General features: G+C 37.1%; 1 protein-coding gene across 5 annotated transcripts in view; it reads right to left on the reverse strand.

Moving 5' to 3' along the window:
• The window catches only part of gabrb1 (gamma-aminobutyric acid type A receptor subunit beta1), a 30,282-nt gene extending 15,665 nt beyond the window's left edge, over window positions 1-14,617 (reverse strand). For 4 of the 5 annotated variants that reach the window (XR_007933081.1, XR_007933079.1, XR_007933080.1 and 1 more), the window contains exons 1-4: window positions 13,822-14,617; window positions 13,392-13,483; window positions 13,208-13,275; window positions 639-859 (exon numbers count right to left, since the gene is read on the reverse strand). Coding sequence is in view for 2 of the 5 variants with exons in the window: in XM_051916150.1 (XP_051772110.1) it covers window positions 639-859; window positions 13,208-13,275; window positions 13,392-13,483; window positions 13,822-13,925 (485 nt within the window). In the remaining 3 variants the exon portion in view is untranslated. The remainder of the gene's footprint in view (window positions 1-638; window positions 860-13,207; window positions 13,276-13,391; window positions 13,484-13,821) is intronic. The other variant, XM_051916151.1, reaches the window with a different exon arrangement.
• Window positions 14,618-18,488: the final 3,871 nt, after the last annotated feature.

Raw genomic sequence — 18,488 nt, forward strand, 5'->3', positions numbered from 1 at the left:
AAAAGTCAATTGACAACACTACATTGCACTTAGTATATTATTTCAGATGCCTTTTTAAAAGACTACAACTGAAAAATGTATTACATATAAAATTCAACCCGCCAAAGTGGCTAGTAGGAGTGACTGTGCTACACGCCACTGCTGACTGCTGATTACACCCCCCAAACATATGAACAGTAGAGTACATAATTTATTCATGACTTACATTTTTTGTTCTCTTTACATGTTATAATTATAATAATGTCTGGATGAAACCAATCCGGGGTTCAGATTTGGACTGTGCTCTTGCTAATTAGTGAATGCTAACAAATAGCCTGGTTCAACCAGGACAGAGACAGCCTCATCTTTCTTTGGTAAACAGAACCCATATTCCCTGACTGAGACAGGATACGCATCTCTCACTGGGCTTTAAATTCTAAAAAAGCAACATCAGGACAGCCAGGGGAATAGGGTCAGCCAAAAATACAGCATACACATGCAGACAGAGATATATGTATTGATGCACGCACAAAAAAGAGACAAACATTAATCTAATGCATGAGAGAGAGAAAAAGTGAGACAAAAAATACTTTAAAAAAGTACAAAAAAAAACAAAAAACAAGACGCACACACACACACACACCAACAAACTCTCTGACCTGAGGCCGTACAACACAGTCCCATCAGGATGCAGACGGATCATGCGGTTCTTCACTGTGACCCCATGAACAAAAGATTTCTTGTCGTTTATGAAGTAAGTATCAGGCACCCAGAGTTGATCAGCCACTCGGTTATCCAGAGTAAGATTTAGAGGGATCCCTGTGTAGGACAGACGCTTATCGCGCCAGGACTGCTGGAAATACATGGTGATGGTATAGTCCTGAAAAACACACACAAAAATAAATTATAAATTTACAGTTCAAAATGAAGACCAAAAATATTTGGACTCTTTCTGGTTGTCAAATGTTGGTGTATCATACGGACTTCAAGTGCCCCTGGAAAACTAGTCCCTTCAAATCGGGCATTCATTCTCACAAAACGTCATTGAATTCAGGTGTTCCAATCACTGCCATGGTCACAGGTGTATAAAATCAAGCACCTAGGCATGCAGACTGCTTCTATAAACATTTGTGAAAGAATGGGTCGCTCTCAGGAGCTCAGTGAATTCAAGCGTGGTACCGTGATAGGTTGCCACCTGTGCAATAAATCCATTCGTGAAATTTCCTTACTACTAAATATTGCACGGTCAACTGTTAGTGGTTTCATAACAAAGTGGAAGCAATTGGGAACAACATCAACTCAGCCACGAAGTGGTAGGCCACGTAAAATCACAGAGCGGAGACTGCGAGCCAGGCCTTCTCGCCAACATCACTGCCTGACCTCACAAATGTGCTTCTAGAAGAATGGTCAAAAATTCTCATAAACACACTCCTAAACCTTGTGGAAAGCCTTCCCAGAAGAGTTGAAGCTGTTATAGCTGCAAAAGGTGGGCCAACTCCATATTAAACCCTACGGATTAAGAATGGGATGTCATTAAAGTTCATGTGCACGTAAAGGCAGGTGTCCCAAAACTTTTGGCAATATAGTGTATATGATCCATTTTAGATATATTATACAATGTTCATTACTTTATATTATGCCCCATCCAACATCGCAACACTTTGCAACTCATGTATCATCTAATTTTCCAATCATAAATATGACTTAGATGAGTCATTAATGCACTCTGAATTTGTAATCATGATATTTCTGACTCCACTTGAAAGGCACATCATGTCCATATAGTTTATGTGATAAACTTCACCATGACACCTGTGTGATCTTGAGGAGAACTGACTTCACATCTGCTACAAATCACCCTGAGACCAATTGGTTAAGTCACTGCAAAACAACTCAGAAAATGAAGTTTGTTCTGTGAAAAGCTCTATTGCTGTTTGTTTGTTTGTTGTGTTTTCAGTTCACTAACTTCACTTGATATTGAAAGATCTAGGGATTCTCAATAGCAACTTGTGTGCGTTACTTTAAGAGAGCAACCATCCATCAGATAAGTCTTGCTGTTAACAGGTTTTGGGTATTAGACAAGCTCTGCTGACTGGGTTTGGATACCAGACAAAACTGAATATCTTCTGAAAGGGATTCGGCATCCGGAGTCGGATCTGATATTTCTGTATTTCTGACGTATGGAGGATTCTATCCCATCTAACATTTTGGCATTGTCGGTAGGAAGTCGACACGATCTAACAATATGAAATTCGCTTTTTATTAAATTATAAGTGTAACTTTAGTCTCAAAAATGCTCACTACATTAAAATTGTGCGTGCTCTCAGTGATTTTAACAGCGAAAAAGTGCACACTGCACGCTTATATGCAAACGCCCCACTAACACTCAAAGAAAATGTCACATGCTCAAATTTATCACTGCTATCCATCTCATTTCCTTTTCCGTCTGCATTTGTAATCTCAAGAAGGGCATCTGCATCCTGCTCTGACATATCAAAGTGGATGTCAACCACCTTGAGGCTGAGCTTGCCTTCCCATCAGCCAAGACCTCCATCACCCAGTTTTTCTCAGCTGAAGGTCAGAGAGCCACTGCCTCCAGATGTGTAAAAACACAAAGCATCATCTAAGATGACAAGCTCTCCTTTGCAGACAAAACAACATTTTCACAACTGTGTTCTTCATCATCCACAATATAAGGAAAATAAAGTTGCTTTGAGGTCAAGTTAAATCACTAACTTAAATGGAACCAAATGAGATCCCGTTCCAACAGTACATCCATATTTCAAACACTGGTCTGCTCTCAGTAATTGCCACTTACATGACTGTGCACTTCATTTAGGTTTCTGTAAAAAAGAAAAGGGTCTCTTAAGAACCCAAATGTGTTGGGACTAACTGTAAAGTCAAAGGTTAGACTGAAAAACGAAGTCATATGCACAGAGGCTCCTGCTTAAACTCCATCCCCCCAGCCGCCATGTTTCTCAGCTGAATAAGTGGTGAAGCAAATTAAGTTAAGGTTCCATTAAACCAACATGATAAGTGAGAGTGAATGTTAAACAGACAGAGTGGATTTGCCCTGCTTCTCAGAGACACTTACAAACCCCTTTAAAACAATCACAGCATCTGTCTGTCTGTTTTATGTGTGATGGGCAGAAAACCTTGTAAAGCTAATGAAGTTCAGAAACAACTTTATGCAGCTTTAAAAACCAACACTGAAAAAAAAGCACAAGAACTTCATTATCATCTCCTATCATCACTTTCATCTCACATCTAATAAATCATACAGTGGAGATTTAGAAAAAATTGTAAAATTCACTTTTTACCCTTAAATATTTTCCTTGTACCTGTCCATGCTGTCATTATTGCTGTGACCAAAACAGGACAGCTGCATCACCCACAGTTTTAGGTTAGTTGAAAAGCATGAAATTAGTGCTTAAGTCCAACAGGATAAGATACAAACTGTGTAAACACATAACACAACAAATTAAAGAGTTTATCTATCCTGCTGTAGCAAAAAAAAAAAAAAAAAAAATTTGAGGATACAATCAATTAAGCATTTTAATTTCTTTCATCGTTTTCATAAGCATTTGAATAGTGCAGCAGATCTGGATATTTGCCCTTGTGTTTTAGGATAGTAACAGTCATGTTTCTATTCTTAGCAAGCTTGTTTGCTGCAATGCAGTAAATTTGATCCTGTCAATATTAACCAATGGAATATGCAACATTTTTCAGTAATGAAAGAAAAAGAAGTGAGGAAAATTGAACATAATTTTGATCAATTATTCTTCATATGTGTGATGTTATAAAATGTTTCAGATGCTCTACTGAAGGGTGTAGGTAGATTCTGTCCCAGCATTACTGCTTCTCCAGACTCATCTGGACTGCAAAGACTCGGTTAAGATTCTTCTCAGAGCACACACACACACACACACACACACACACCATCCAGCCCAGTTAAAAAATGCCTATGCAATCACTTCATAACATGCATCTCATGCCTTTCTGAGATGATATACTGTATGGATGCATGTCATGACCTTAAAGGATTAGTTCACCCAAAAATGAATTCTGTCATTAATTCCTCTTCAGAACACAAATTAAGATATTTTTGATAAAACCCGATGGCTCAGTGAGGCCTGCATTGACAGCAAGATAATTAACTCTTTCAAATGCCCAGAAAGCTACTAAAAACATATTTAAAACGGTTCATGTGACTACAGTGGTTTAACCTTAATGTTATGAAGCGACGAGAATACATTTTGTGGTTCGAATCAGTGGTTTCGGAGCATGTATCAAACTGCCAAAGTCACATGATTTCAGAAAACGAGGCTTCATTACATCATAAGTGTTTTGAAACATTTTGAAATTTCAATGGTTCACCACTGGGGGGCGTGACTTTGGCAGTTTGATACACGCTCCGAACCACTGATTCGAAACAAGATTCGTAAAGCTTCGAAGCTTAAAGAAGCAGTGTTTTTAAATCGTCCATCACTAGAAATTGTTGAATAAAGTCGTTATTTTGTTTTTTTGGCGCACAAAAAGTATTCTCGTCGCTTCTTAACATTAAGGTTGAACCATTGTAGTCACATGAACTGTTTTAAATATGTCTTTAGTACCTTTCTGGAAATTGAAAAGTTAATTTATCTTGCTGGCAATGGAGGCCTCACTGAGCCATCGGATTTTATCAAAAATATCTTAATTTGTGTTCTGAAGATGAACGAAAGTCTTACGGGTGTAGAACGACATGAGGGTGAGTAATTAATGACAGAATTTTCGTTTTTAGTGAACTAACCCTTTAACTGTAAACTGTAAATGCTACTGAGTGCTACTGCTACTGTGATCTTGTTAAAAATAACAGGTGTTCTTTTCTAACTTTGTGATCCTTCAGGACGGACAGATGATACATGCAGCTTTTCCCATATTTTACACTTATTATTAATTCTTCTGTCAGTATTAAAGGGGTACACTGGCAAAATGGGCTTTCAATAAAACTTGGTATTTAGTAAAAGGTGAAAAAAACTGAAATCGATGTTACCTAACTAGAGAAAACAAAGGAAAAAGGCTGTTGTCTTCCCTTTTACCAAATAGGTAGGAAAACTTCAACACCCATAATGCACTTGGCATGTTGCCATCCAAGGTCACTCCCACCAATCTGAAATTGAAACACTTACCAGAATCAAATACCACCTTGCTTTAGTAGGAATACTTATTAGCAAACTTTTAATGTTGACTCATATTGCTCCCAGGTGTAAGAATTCAAAGAGTGAATGTTTAGCGGGAGTGAGTTAGTTTTGGTTAACAGTGAAGGATCCAGCGAGTTGTAGGCAGTGGCTAAAGGCCACAAAGAATCCTAAATATGGAGAGAACGCCGCAACAGAAAATCTGAAAAACATCTGTGTTTGCAGTCAACATTTCAAAATGGATGACCATGAACACAGTGTTTTAGGCCAAATGGAAGGGAAGAACAGTAGGCTAGAAAAAGCTGTTTTACTCTACATGAAGAAGATTGTCCCATATATGGAGACCACCATGTGGACATCACATGACCAGCTGTGTACTACTACTAAACTAATAATAATTATGATTATTATTCATATCATTATTAATTTGTTTTACATTTTAATTTATGAATTCATTGTTAATTATTATTATTCAAAAATAAAATGTAAAAAACAATATTTTTAATAATTATAATTAATAATAATTATAATGACATGGTCTTTTTTTAAATTGAGGATGGTTTTGAGTTCTGAAACATAATACCATCACTCTAAAAAATGCTGGGTTAAAAACAACCCAAGTTGGGTTGAAAATGGACAGACCCAGTGATTGGGTTGTTTTATTAGTTAAATGTTTGGCCAACATGCTGGGCAGTTTTATTTAACCCAAATATTGTTTAAAAATTACTATATGGCTGGCTTAAAATTAACCCAAAATAGGTTGGAAATTAAAAATCAGACACATAATTACTAGAGACAACGATAATAATCAAAAAGTGAACATTTATTAATAAGCAATTTATTCATTAAACGTATTAATAAATGTTCATCTATTAAACATATTAATAAATGTTAATATCCAACATACTTTGGGGTCATTTTAAGCAAGCAATACAGTAATTGTTAAACAATAGTTGAGTTAAATAAAACTAACCAGCAGGTTGGGCAAACATTTAACCCAACCACTGGGTTGAAACAACCCAATTGCTGGGTTTGTCCGTTTCAAACCCAACATGGTGATGTATTTGTGACTTACATATTTTTAAAATACCATGAATTCTTTTATTTCAAAAGATCAAGGGCATTTTTTTCCTCATAAAATCCAAAACTACTCTTCAGACATGAAGTGTGCCGTCCCATGAAGATGACAACATTTCAGTGTATTTATGTGAGTGCGGCAAAAAAGCAAAGAAACCGAATACCGAATCAGAAAGCGAGAGAAATGTGAAAGAGAGACAGGATGGGTGTGCCTCAGGTTCGCTTAGGACAAATGCCTCCTTCAGCTTCTATTATTAGAAGCAGCTGTTGCCCCTGACAACCGCTTAAAACCATCACTCCAGCACCTCAACTTCTTCACAAAGCCCCATGACACACACAAAACAAAAACACAAATGCTTAAGCAAACGCAACATCACACACATATACACAAAAATGGAGGCCAAACCTATCACAGTCACACACCCTATCTCACAGTGCGGTCTAAAATGATCTCATTTCTCTGTGCGCATCACACTGAAGACTTCACAGAGGAACAGAAGAATAGAGGCTGAGAGAGACACTCACTTGAGAGGGACACAACAGGATTAAAAGTAGCGAATAGAAGAACAAAGATTGAAAAAGAAATGAAACTATGAGGTCAAGGACAAGGAAAGCAGGGAAGAAAAATCACTGGAAAACAATCTGATTTGGTTTGGTTCAGCTTGCTGCAGCATTAAAGTCAGTATGAATTTAGACTTTGTTTATTTAGACAAACTGGTTTTTCATTAATTGAACCTTAGGAAATTATATGAATCAACACAGGACCTGAAGTATAAACGCAGCATTGTGGGAAAAAGAAATGCATATTGATATATGATTGCACAGGCACAGCCCAAACCAGAATGAAGCTAAACTAAATGCAAGTTTACTGAATCAATGCCTACATACAGGGCTTGACATTAACTTTTTTGCTCACCAGCCACTGTGGGTAGTGGTTTTCCAAAGTTACTAGCCACTCAGCATTTTCACTGGACACAATTTTGACATCAATACCATGGGGAAAAACTGCCATATAGATATTTTTAATATTATTTCATAATTTGTCAGCAGGTATATTAGGCTGCTGTCACTTTAAGACCTGACGCACGAATCCAATATACTGTTACACATGCGTTTTATTTCTCAACGGTTAATGTTCACTTTAAACTGAATTTTACGTGAATACTCACCAAGACCAGCATTTTGACATTATTTAGTGTGTATTTGACTGTTTAAGCACAATAAGCAGCGAAAAAGAACTCAATTTGGTATTGAGAAGTGGCTTTATGTGTGCGCACTTTGGGTGTGAGCACAAAATCTGTGGGAATGAGTAAAATTATGCACAATCTGCGCAATCCCATGCCAAAATTCAAGCCCTGTAACCTCAACAATATTCATCCGGAGCAAATGAAACAAGTGAGTGAGGGGAGGAGGGTTTGTGTATCAACTTGCTGTCAGAGAGATGAGAAAGTGAGAAAGCGCAGCTGGTATCGTGTATCTATTCTGCAGAAAATTAGTATTGAAAGCGTTTCAGATATTTCAGTATCGATATGTATCGAAAAAACTATATTTTTGACAACACTACACTGGACTTAGTTTATTATTTCAGATGCCTTTTTAAAAGACTACAATTGCAATATGCATATGTTGGGGTGTAACAGTATACAGAAGTCATGGTTCGGTACGTACCTCGGTTTTGGTTCGGTACAATTTTGGTACAATAGGAAAATGGTCACACTTTAGTTTAGGGTCCAATTCTCACTATTAACTAACTATTAACTACAACTTTTGCCTCAATAAACCCCTAATTACTGCTTATTAATAGTTAGTAAGGTAGTGGTTTTGAGTTTAGTTATTGGGTAGTACAATGGGATGTAGAATATGGTCATCCAGAATAAGGCATTTATATCTGCTTTATAAATACTAATAAACAGCCAATATCCCAGTAACATGCATACTAATAAGCAAATATTTCATAGTGAGAATTGGAAAAATTTAAGTTTTACCGGACAAAGGAACAAATCTAGGTTTCTTTTCATTCATTTTGAACAGACAGTAGTATCTTGTGGACTTTGTTTTGGTCTTCTTTTGCTCTTTTCCTGTTGTCGCAGTTAGCAAACAGCTTTGTATTACCACACACGCCCCCTTCTGGATTGGAGTGTGGATCGCCTGTGACTGACTGTATTCGTCGTCTAACTGCATGAACCAAACCGTGACGTCTGTACCGTACGGTTCGGGACGAATACATGTATCGTTACACCCCGGTATATGTATATTATATATAAAATTCAACCTGCTAAAGTGGCTAGTAGGAGTGACTGCGTTACACACCACTGCTGAAATCCACCTGCATTTGGATCCTGCCTACATATATTGGTTAACATTATCTAATATATTTTTTATATATATACATATATATATATATATATATATATATATATAATACATAAATTATTTAACATTATCCAATGTCAAGTCCTGCCTACATATATTGGTTAACATTATCCGTATATAACATTAGCTTGCATGGCCTAAGTGACGTCAGCAGAAAAGGAAAGTCATTTCAGAGGAAGATTATATATTTGTTATTATGAACACCCAATTTTTCTTTAAAATAACCTGATTAACAATATAAACACCCATTTTGTTTCTTTGGAATAAACTGATTAATCGTTTACAACAAAACTGATAAAGTAAACAGAGTGTCTGTTGCTGAAGTCCACAACAGTTGTTAGTAAAAACATCAGCATTATGCTGCAGCCAAGAGTCCACTTCTCACATCAAGTGTCTTTTACTGCAAACTTAACATGTATCCTCACACTGCAGTCACGATGTGGTGAGCGAGGGCAACTGAGGTAACCAGCAGTGTACATTAACAATCAATGCAGAAGCGTATAAAAGCTGGCTATGAAGCTGTGACAGCACTGAGAACAGCTGACCTTCTGCAATATTCTTAGGGGAGCCAAGGTAGATTATCTTTTAGTTTATTGCCGTTTCTAAATTGGCTATTTAAATTCGGGTTTTCTCACTCCTCCGCCAAATCACCTTCCGCAGTGCTCTCTGAACCTGTGATTTTCTGTGCTATAAAAAGCAAAGAAACAGAAAACACATCTGTCGATATCTGCCGCTTCAATCCTGAAGTGTTATGAAAATCACGTCGGAGTCTATGTGTCTGTTTATTTCAGACAAACAAAGAGGAGAAAATAGGATGAGAGAGTTTACTTGGGGACAAATGCAGTTCAATATCTGATTTTCTAAAAGCACTTGGGATGCTCTGATATTAAAATTATGGCCGATAGCAATAAGCTGATAATTACTTTCATTGAATGGTCCATAACCAATAAGTCACAGTTATTAAAATGATATCCTTATATTTATAATGTCAAACAAAAATTTTAAAACGAGCTAGAAATAAATTAAGAGTTTTAAATATTACAAGTAAATTCAGGCATCACATTCTAATATTCAGAATGAAAAACAATATTAGTGTTTCTAGATTAAGTGTGCATTACATGCAAGGTAATCTAGATGTAAAAATGAAGAAAAGGAGCATGCACAATTATATCTGCCAATATATTCAATATCAACCAATAATTAGATTTTTTTTTTTAAATCGACAAGCGATATGTACTTTGTTAAAGTGGTAACCTGCTATTTTTATTTCTACCTGATAGAACCTAAATTTAGCTATGTAGGTGTAACCTAATGTGTTTAGGTTGATTCAATGATTTTAAATAATATTAAGTTGAATAAAATCAATTTATATACCACATAGATAGAGTTGCCACATGAATCACATTTTTTTCCCTGCCTACTTACCTAAAAATCAGATTTTGATGTAACTTAATCTTTTTAATGCTTGTCTCTGCAGATACTGTACAAAAATGACAGCAACTATCTCACCAAACTTGACTTTTGCTCACATCACATTCAAACAAATTTAAATTAATTCCGGTGAAATTCACCACTGACCAGTATTAAAAGCAATCATGAGAAGCTGATTAGATAAAGAACTTCAAAACAGAGCATAAGAACACTCTACAATATGCCAGATCCTTTCGTCCTTTCAACAGTAAATGAAATCACCCACCATAATCAACTCTACATCATAAATCATAACTTCAAACTCCACAGTAGCTTTTGGGATGGTTTCTTTTACCCTGACTTTGCCGCAAGGGAGAAAACTGACATAAATTGGTCCAGGTGGTATTCCTGCATACATTTAACCTGATCACATACATGTTGAATTTATTTTTAAAAGTATATTTCTAGAAACATAGAATTTCTATAAAGAGTGAGTCCTGAGGGAGACGCTGCAAATGTTAACTATCTCTCTGCTGTGCTTCACTAACTCCCTCCACCATGTGTCCTCCCTGAAAGGCCTCCCACTCAGTAAAATAATTTATGTATGACAAATCACCACAGAAATGGCTTTTGTTCAGGCCCACTATCCATAATTCACGAAAAAAAGCTTTTTCCAGCATGAGCAATGTGACACCTTGTCATAACAAAAGTGACAACCTCAACCTTAGACCTGAGTATCCTAGAAATCCCACAGAGTGCATCCGTCTTCAGAGTGGAAGTTTATTTCAGAACACAATTTACTGTTATTCTTAAAAGTATTTTATCATTTTAAAAAGACAATGATTGGAACTACTCTCCAGTCCAGGGCCATCATCAGTGGGACAAGAGAAGCTCACTAATGTCCTCTATAGCAGTGGTTCTTAAAGGGGTCCTGTTATGCAAAATTCACTTTTTTGAACACCGATGTGTGTCCGCAGTGTGTGAGAACAACCAGCCTATAATGGTAAAAATCCACTCTCTCACTTTTTTATAATTCCCATAAATAAAAAGCAGTCTCTTCAAACGAGCTGATTCAGATTTTCCCCTACAATGATGTAATTATAGGGAGAAGCCCCGCCTACAACCAGTGACGATCTGCATAACTATTAGCATAGACACATTTCTGTATCCTCACTGTAGCAGCTGGAGTTGTCCAATGTCTGCGCCAAAGAGGCATTACAAGAGTTGTGTTTTGGGACATTGTGGTTCGATTTAATTTTCGAAGGAAATGTCTCAAAGAAAATTGGTCTTATACATTTGTGCCAATCATTTTGCGCCAAACTGCTTCACAAACGAGGGTCTTTTCAACGACTTCGGTTGGAACATTTAAGTCTGAACATCGTTACTGACAGTTTTTGACATTTTCAGTGCGTGAGATTGTCCTGTTTTGTTGTTGCCCGTGTTCTGGCAATCTGTCCTACACTGGTATGCTGGAGCATGAGCTCTTGAAGCTCCGCCCTCTTCTTGAAAGGGGGCCGGGTGAACCAGCTCATTTGCATTTAAAGGGACACAAACAAACTAACCCCTTTGCTAACCCCCAAAAAGTGGCAATTTTAACATGCTATAAAAAATGATCTGTGGGGTATTTTGAGCTAAAACTTCACATACACACTCTTTCGACATCAGAGACTTATTTTGCATCTTTTTTAAAAAGGGGCATAATAGGTCCCCTTTAAAGTTGAAGTATGTAAGATTTTTATTAGGGGTTAAACAGACTGTAGTTGATCTGTGATCCGTACAGACCAGGGTCCATGATTTGGCACGCATGTGATTCAGGCAAAGTTTAACCATCATAGGGAAAGTTTATCATTTGCAAACGTTGCCAATTTACACATACAAGTGATTTTAAACCATTCCAGTGCAAGAAGAGGCAAACGAGAACTTAATTCGATACTCATGCGCTGTTATCTGTGCCTAATTATTACATTTGTGTACCTGAATACAAGTTACACCTTACTTTATTTGGAACTTTGTTGGTTTGTATTTATCTATGCTTGTAATTACTGTATTTGTTCTTATTTTATTACTGACTGTTCACTTGCCTTTAATAATATTTGAACTTTATTAGTTAGGCTAGTAGATTTTGCTGTGGTTTCGAAGTACTTAAAGTGTGCTTTAAGTAGTAAATGCAGACGTCAAAAGCTAAATGTAGGCTATAAACGAACTACACCACAGTCTCATGACTTCAAAGTCACCATCACTAAGCTTCCAACAACTCTTTCAGTCTTTGTAAAAAAACATTTTCCCTGAAAGTTCAAGTTATAATAGTTTGCAAGAGCGCCATTATCAACACAACGAGGCTGTGAAAGCGGACTAGTGAATAGATGAGTTTATCCGTTCGGCTGATGACATTTAATGTCCCCAGCAACCTCTGTAGTCCATTCAGACACCTGTTAGCAACTGCCTTTTACAAGACAAGTAAAAGCTTTAAAAAAAAAAATCACAAGAGAGTATTACTGATGTATTTTATATTGTTCACCACAGACCTTGTTCAAGAATTTCACCAATAGCCCATTCAAATAAAAAACATTGACTTCAGGACGATGGAGCTGGAAGTGCTAAAATGTTAACTCATTTCCGAGTTTTGGCCAACAAAATTTGTCATCCCTGCACCACTTCATTGGACCATGGCTGATGCGTTACATGGGAAAAGACATTCAGCTTCGGTTACAGAAGTGAAAGCTAAAATTCGCTGCATTTAGACCTTATTTAAACAGGTCAAAGCGAATTCCGCTAGGTGATCATCAAAATCATAATTTATTTTATTTCAGGGTGACATTAAAATCACTGTTGTGTTTTAACATCCATTATTTCAACCTACACCAACCTGTGAGTGTGTGTATATGGGGTCTTGTGTGCATGTTCCTCACAAAAATGCTTATTTTGGTCTTCTTTGCTGAGTCAGAGTAAAAGATTATGTCAGTTCAGCTCCAATGCCAAAACAATCATAATGCAAAATGAACACAATGCCTCTCTAATCTTACAGTCAGCTGTGCTTGTGAAAGAAAGAGAAACAGCCTGTAGCTCTTCCCTGACTGGACTACAACAGCAGACATTATTCACTGTAGCCTTAATAGGTTGGTTTGACAGAGATTTCCACTTGCTTCATAGCCCATCATCTATTAAACAATCAGAGCAGCCTGTGGACTCACCATGTTCACTTCCGACACCATGTCGATACTAGAGATGTCAATACTCATACCAACATCAACCGGAGGACCTGCAAAGCAAACAGACACCACAATCTTCTCTAACATGGTCTCATATGATCCATCAAAATGGTCACATCCATCAGTGAGAATGGAAAAATGTTTTAAATCAATATAACATCTTTACCTCCAAAGTCAGGCCTGAGACGGATGTCGTAGCCTTTGAGTAGTTTATCCACGGTGACTTTGACGTATGACATGTTGCTTGGTTCATTTACACTGAGGAAGAGTAGTGTGATATTTAAGAAACTGTGACTCAACTGTGCGGAAACAAACCATCTTAAGCCTAAAATCTGGTCTTGTAGCAAAGCCAAGCTGGTTTAACTGTCTTCTAGCCTGGGCGACCTGGTCTTAGCTGGTCTACCAATCTGCTCTAGATAGTCCCTAGCTAGTCCTCAACTGGCTTTCATCCTGACCATCTGAAAAGTGACCAAAACTGCGCTAAAACCAGGCTGTGAGACCAGCTAAGACCAGCAAAGATGGTTTAACATGGCTCTGCAGGGAATGCAGTCAGACTGATCATACAGATATAGATACACAAGCACGTTATGTCTTACCTGTTCGCCGGCGGGCTACGGCCAACCGTCAAAGCCACGAGCACGAGGAGACACAAGATCCCCGCGCGCCAGTGATCCCGAGCGATCACCATCCCTCTCATCATCGACCGAGCAGTAGCCCAAACTTAGTCTGAAGAAGCGCTTCAGCGACGTCAACTACACAGCAACGCATGCGCGACGATGAGACCAACATTAAAATACTACAAACGCAAAGAAATGAGCAACTCTAACGAAAACCAAAGTGGCGCGCGAGGTGTTCTTGCGTCTGTCGCGCTCCCGAGTGCTGACGCTGCTGGCTGAGCGTATCAGTATGCCGGTCAGATCCCATCGCCAGCGGGTCACTGGACACGACAGCTCATGGCAGTCCACTGCGTGTCTCCCTTGGAAAAGAAGCTGAACGTACAGTCGCGTTGAGGAGATTATGCGCCTGTTCCTTCCGTGCATCTAAAATTATTCAATCCGAGGCAGACAGAGCTGAGTGCGTAGCTTTTGTTGGAGGTGTGTGTGTGTGTGCACCTGATCGCGCGCGCCGGCTCAAGTGCTCTTTCGCGCCACCTTTCAATTTGCCGTGCATCACGCGCCCGAGACAGAGTGAATTATTTGTTAGAAACTCGGAAAACGCATTAAAACAGCGGCCGCCGCGAAAAACGCATTAATATCTGGAGACTGTGGGAATAATTAATGTGTCGCGAAGGACAGGGCGCGTTACCGCTGATGTGAGGGAAGAACAGCTGACCCTGCGTTTAAAGTATAGAGATATTCTGTTCAAACAGCGAAGTCAAACTAACCAATAATTTAGACGGTATTTTCTTTAATGGTCGTTACCTGTTATAAACTGAGAGCAGGAACCTAAAGTTCTTAAATGATAGAGGGAGATAAACAGCAAAAATTTAAAGGAATATCCTCCTGGGACCCAGGAATAGACTTCAGTCCTCTGTAGTGGATATTATATTTTAGTGATTTTCTCTGATATCATACATGTCAAAGTCTGGATGTCCTGTAAAGAGCACATTCAGGGCTTTGCAGAGATACTAAATTTTTAAAGGTTTCGCCAAGACAACAACAACTTCTTGGTCTTTAAATATGACTGAAAATGAAAATTAGCACTCTTATGGAAATATGATAATATTTTGTAATTATCATAATTATTAATTTTCAAATTGTTTGTTATAAATCAACATCTCAGGAAAATGTTATGGGGTTTCAAATCAAAATATGACTTTCTGTTACGAAACAGGACATTGATTTCACACATGACCTCTGTAGAGGACACCAGGACTTAAATCATGTTTATCAGGCATTTTAGGAGATAACACAAGTGAATAGGGAAAGGAATTATATATCAATATTTCTATTAATTATTAGATATTATTATGAAAATGTTGCCAGTTATTACTCCCATTGTTACACTTCTTTTTTCATTGCATTTTGCTCCAAGAACACATTAATATGCAAATTAGATACAGTGTGTACATGCATTGTATTGAATGGGAAAACCCGTGTATGGCCATTTTACCCACTTATTGCATAAAGTAAAATGGTATATCAATTAATTCCATAATATTTTTCATAACATAGTTGAGAAACATCTTTATACAAAGTTTGGTTAAAAAAAATCCTGAAGCCTAAAAATTGATTGGTGATTAAAAAAAAAAAATCCCATTGTTTTTGCCTATACATGTCATTTTATGTCATTTAATTTTTTAAACAACTTAGTCCTGGTAGAGGACATAGCATAACATATGAATAAAATAAAATGTTTCAAAAATGTTTTTTTTTTTTTTTTCATTTGTTTCTTATGCTCTAAACAATGTAATGACGTGAAAAAATACTGAATTCAAAAAACTTTTTTTTTCTTTCTGGGTCTCAGGAAGATATAAAGGAATAACAGAAAATAAATAAATAAATAAAGGAATAGGCGAGACAGGGGCTTGTTGTCACAGTAAATATGAGGTTTTATGTTACAAAGTCCGTTTACAAGCAAACTTGCTTGGTAGCAATGGTAGCCATGTTGTTTTTTAAATACTAGTTCAAAACCAAACAAGTGGTTTAGTTATTTTAAGTAGCCTATATTTTCTTTTAGAAATATAGGCCTAATCGGCTATTGTGATGGCATCCTGTGAATTCCAACTGAATTAAATTCAGTTGTTTGTTATTTTACATCATTAAACAGACTAACAATTAGTTTTTGGGAAAGTTACTTTTAAAACTAATTCATTAAAAATTGTGTTACTCCCTAAAAAAGTAACTAATTGCATTACTTAGTTACTTTTTATGAAAAGTAATGCATTATGTAACTTTTGCATTACTTTTTCTCACCCAAATGTTAAGGCCCTTTCTCACTAAAAGTGAAATGAATAAGCCTCAGGCTGAAGGAAATGCATATTTACTCCTGTACAGCAGAGGGCACAGCTCAAACAAACCGTTCAGCAGTGCTGCCATTCTGGATTAAAGAAGAATATAATACAGGAGAAGGAAGTTCAATATTCTTATTTCTAAATATAATCTAAAGTAATTTTTGCTTATTAGTATGGTTGAATTTGATCACTTAAGGTCAGCAGCGAAGACATTGGTTAATAAAGTGAGATTAAATACATAAAGTATATTTGTGTAATTTAATATAGTTAATTATTACATGTTTGCGTAAAACTCTGAGATTGCATTTCACTGTTTTTATTCATTTGAGGACTACTGAATGTTTTCGTGTAAGTGAGATGAGTAAATGCATGTTCACATTTAGTCTAGAACTACAATAACCATCATGTTTACACAGCGCACACAACACCTCTGCACTTTATCTCTCTCAACATGAGGACAGGAGAGCTGTCAGTCAATAAATGTGAAAAAGTAACTTAGATATTTTATTGTAAATTGAAAAAGTAATTGCGTTACTTTACTAGTTACTTGAAAAAGTAATCGGATTACGTAACCCAAGTTACTTGTAATGCGTTACCCCCAACACTGCTAACAATAACATAGAATCAGAAAAACTAGAACAAGGTAGCATGAAAATATTCAACACACTCTCAAGGAGATTTTACTGGATTCAGTTCGTATGGATTCGTACATGGAAGATACAACAGGGAGAGTTTCCCTGTAGCAGGTAAACTTTCAGTCGAAAGTGTCTGCTAAATTACAATATAAAATACTACTGCTATCAGGCCTGACAGGAACTAAACTGCATGTCAGGCCCTGTGGGAAGAAGATTTATTGTTTAGTGGAGCAAAGAGTTTGAGACACGATGACAGGCTGCTGTATTTTCTTCCCCTCTGGACATTAAGCAGTATGCCTGAATGCTCAGCCATACTGTATAGGCTTTGTAAGGAGCCCTCAATAAAGACCGTTTTGAGCTGATCTGAGATATCATGAAGAAGAGGGTTGGTATAGGAAAGTAGGTTTTTGGGATCTTTAAATCCTCAAGTGCACAAAGTCCAAGCCTGGTGGGGAATTAGGTCTTGGAACAGCAGAAGGATCTGTGTAAGAGGGCACTGGAGTGAACAGTGCAGATAAGGAGCTCAGTTTGATCCAGCTACAACAAAATATTCACAAATGCCAAAGATTTCAAAGCAATACAGATTTAAAATAAAAAAACGTAGTGATTCAGAGAAATGCTGACAGAATGTGATGCCAGAATTCGTTGTGGCTTTGACACTTTGTTAATAGTTTCCTATTCAGTCATATTGATAATTTTGCATATTCTTTGCAATTCATTACACTAATTTTAATGATTTTAAAGACAATTAATTTTGTGCAATCAATTTTTGGAGGTATTTTGTAGAGTCGCCACTTGATGTCAAATGTTGGCCTTGAAGCAAAACCAGTTGATAACCACTGCCTTAGAGTAAGGTGGTTAGTGGTTCAACCTTAATGTTATGAAGCGACGAGAATACTTTTTGTGCACCAAAAAAAAAAAAAAGACTTTATTCAAAAATATCTAGTGATGGCCGATTTCAAAACACTGCTTCATGAAGCTTCGAAGCTTTACAAATCTTTTATTTCGAATCAGTGGTTCGGAGCGTGAAAGTCACGTGATTTCAGTAAACAAGGCTTCGTTACGTCATAAGTGTTTTGAAATTTCAATGGTTGCATTGACAATGGTGACTTTGACACTGATTCGAAACAAAAGATTTGTAAAGCTTTGAAGCTTCATGAAGCAGTGTTTTGAAGTCGCCCATCACTAGATATTGTTGAATAAAGTTGTTTTGTTTTTTTGGAGCACAAAAAGTATTCTCGTCGCTTCATAACATTAAGGTTGAACCACTGTAGTCACATGAACTGTTTTAAATACATCTTTAGTAGTTTTCTGGGCGTTGAAAGTGTTGCTGTCAATGGAGGCCTCACTGAGCCATTGGATTTTATCAAAAATATCTTAATATGCGTTCTGAGGATGAACGAAGGTCTTACGGGTGTGGAACGACATGAGGGTGAGTAATTAATGACAGAATTTTCATTTTTGGGTGAACTAACCCTTTAAGCTTTCTTACAATCTTTCTTACTACTACAAGCTTGCATTGAGATCTGCCTCCTTCCAATCAACAACCGATAGATAAGTCCCTAGCATACATTTATTTCTTTTTCCATAATCCGTTTCACTCTAATGTACGTCACAATACAGAAGAAATGATGTGTCACTCACTCCTGTTAACTGTGACTCTAAGAATCTCAAG

The sequence above is a fragment of the Ctenopharyngodon idella genome, chromosome 13 (assembly GCF_019924925.1).
Source record: "Ctenopharyngodon idella isolate HZGC_01 chromosome 13, HZGC01, whole genome shotgun sequence".
NCBI classification, from domain to species: Eukaryota; Metazoa; Chordata; class Actinopteri; order Cypriniformes; family Xenocyprididae; genus Ctenopharyngodon; species Ctenopharyngodon idella.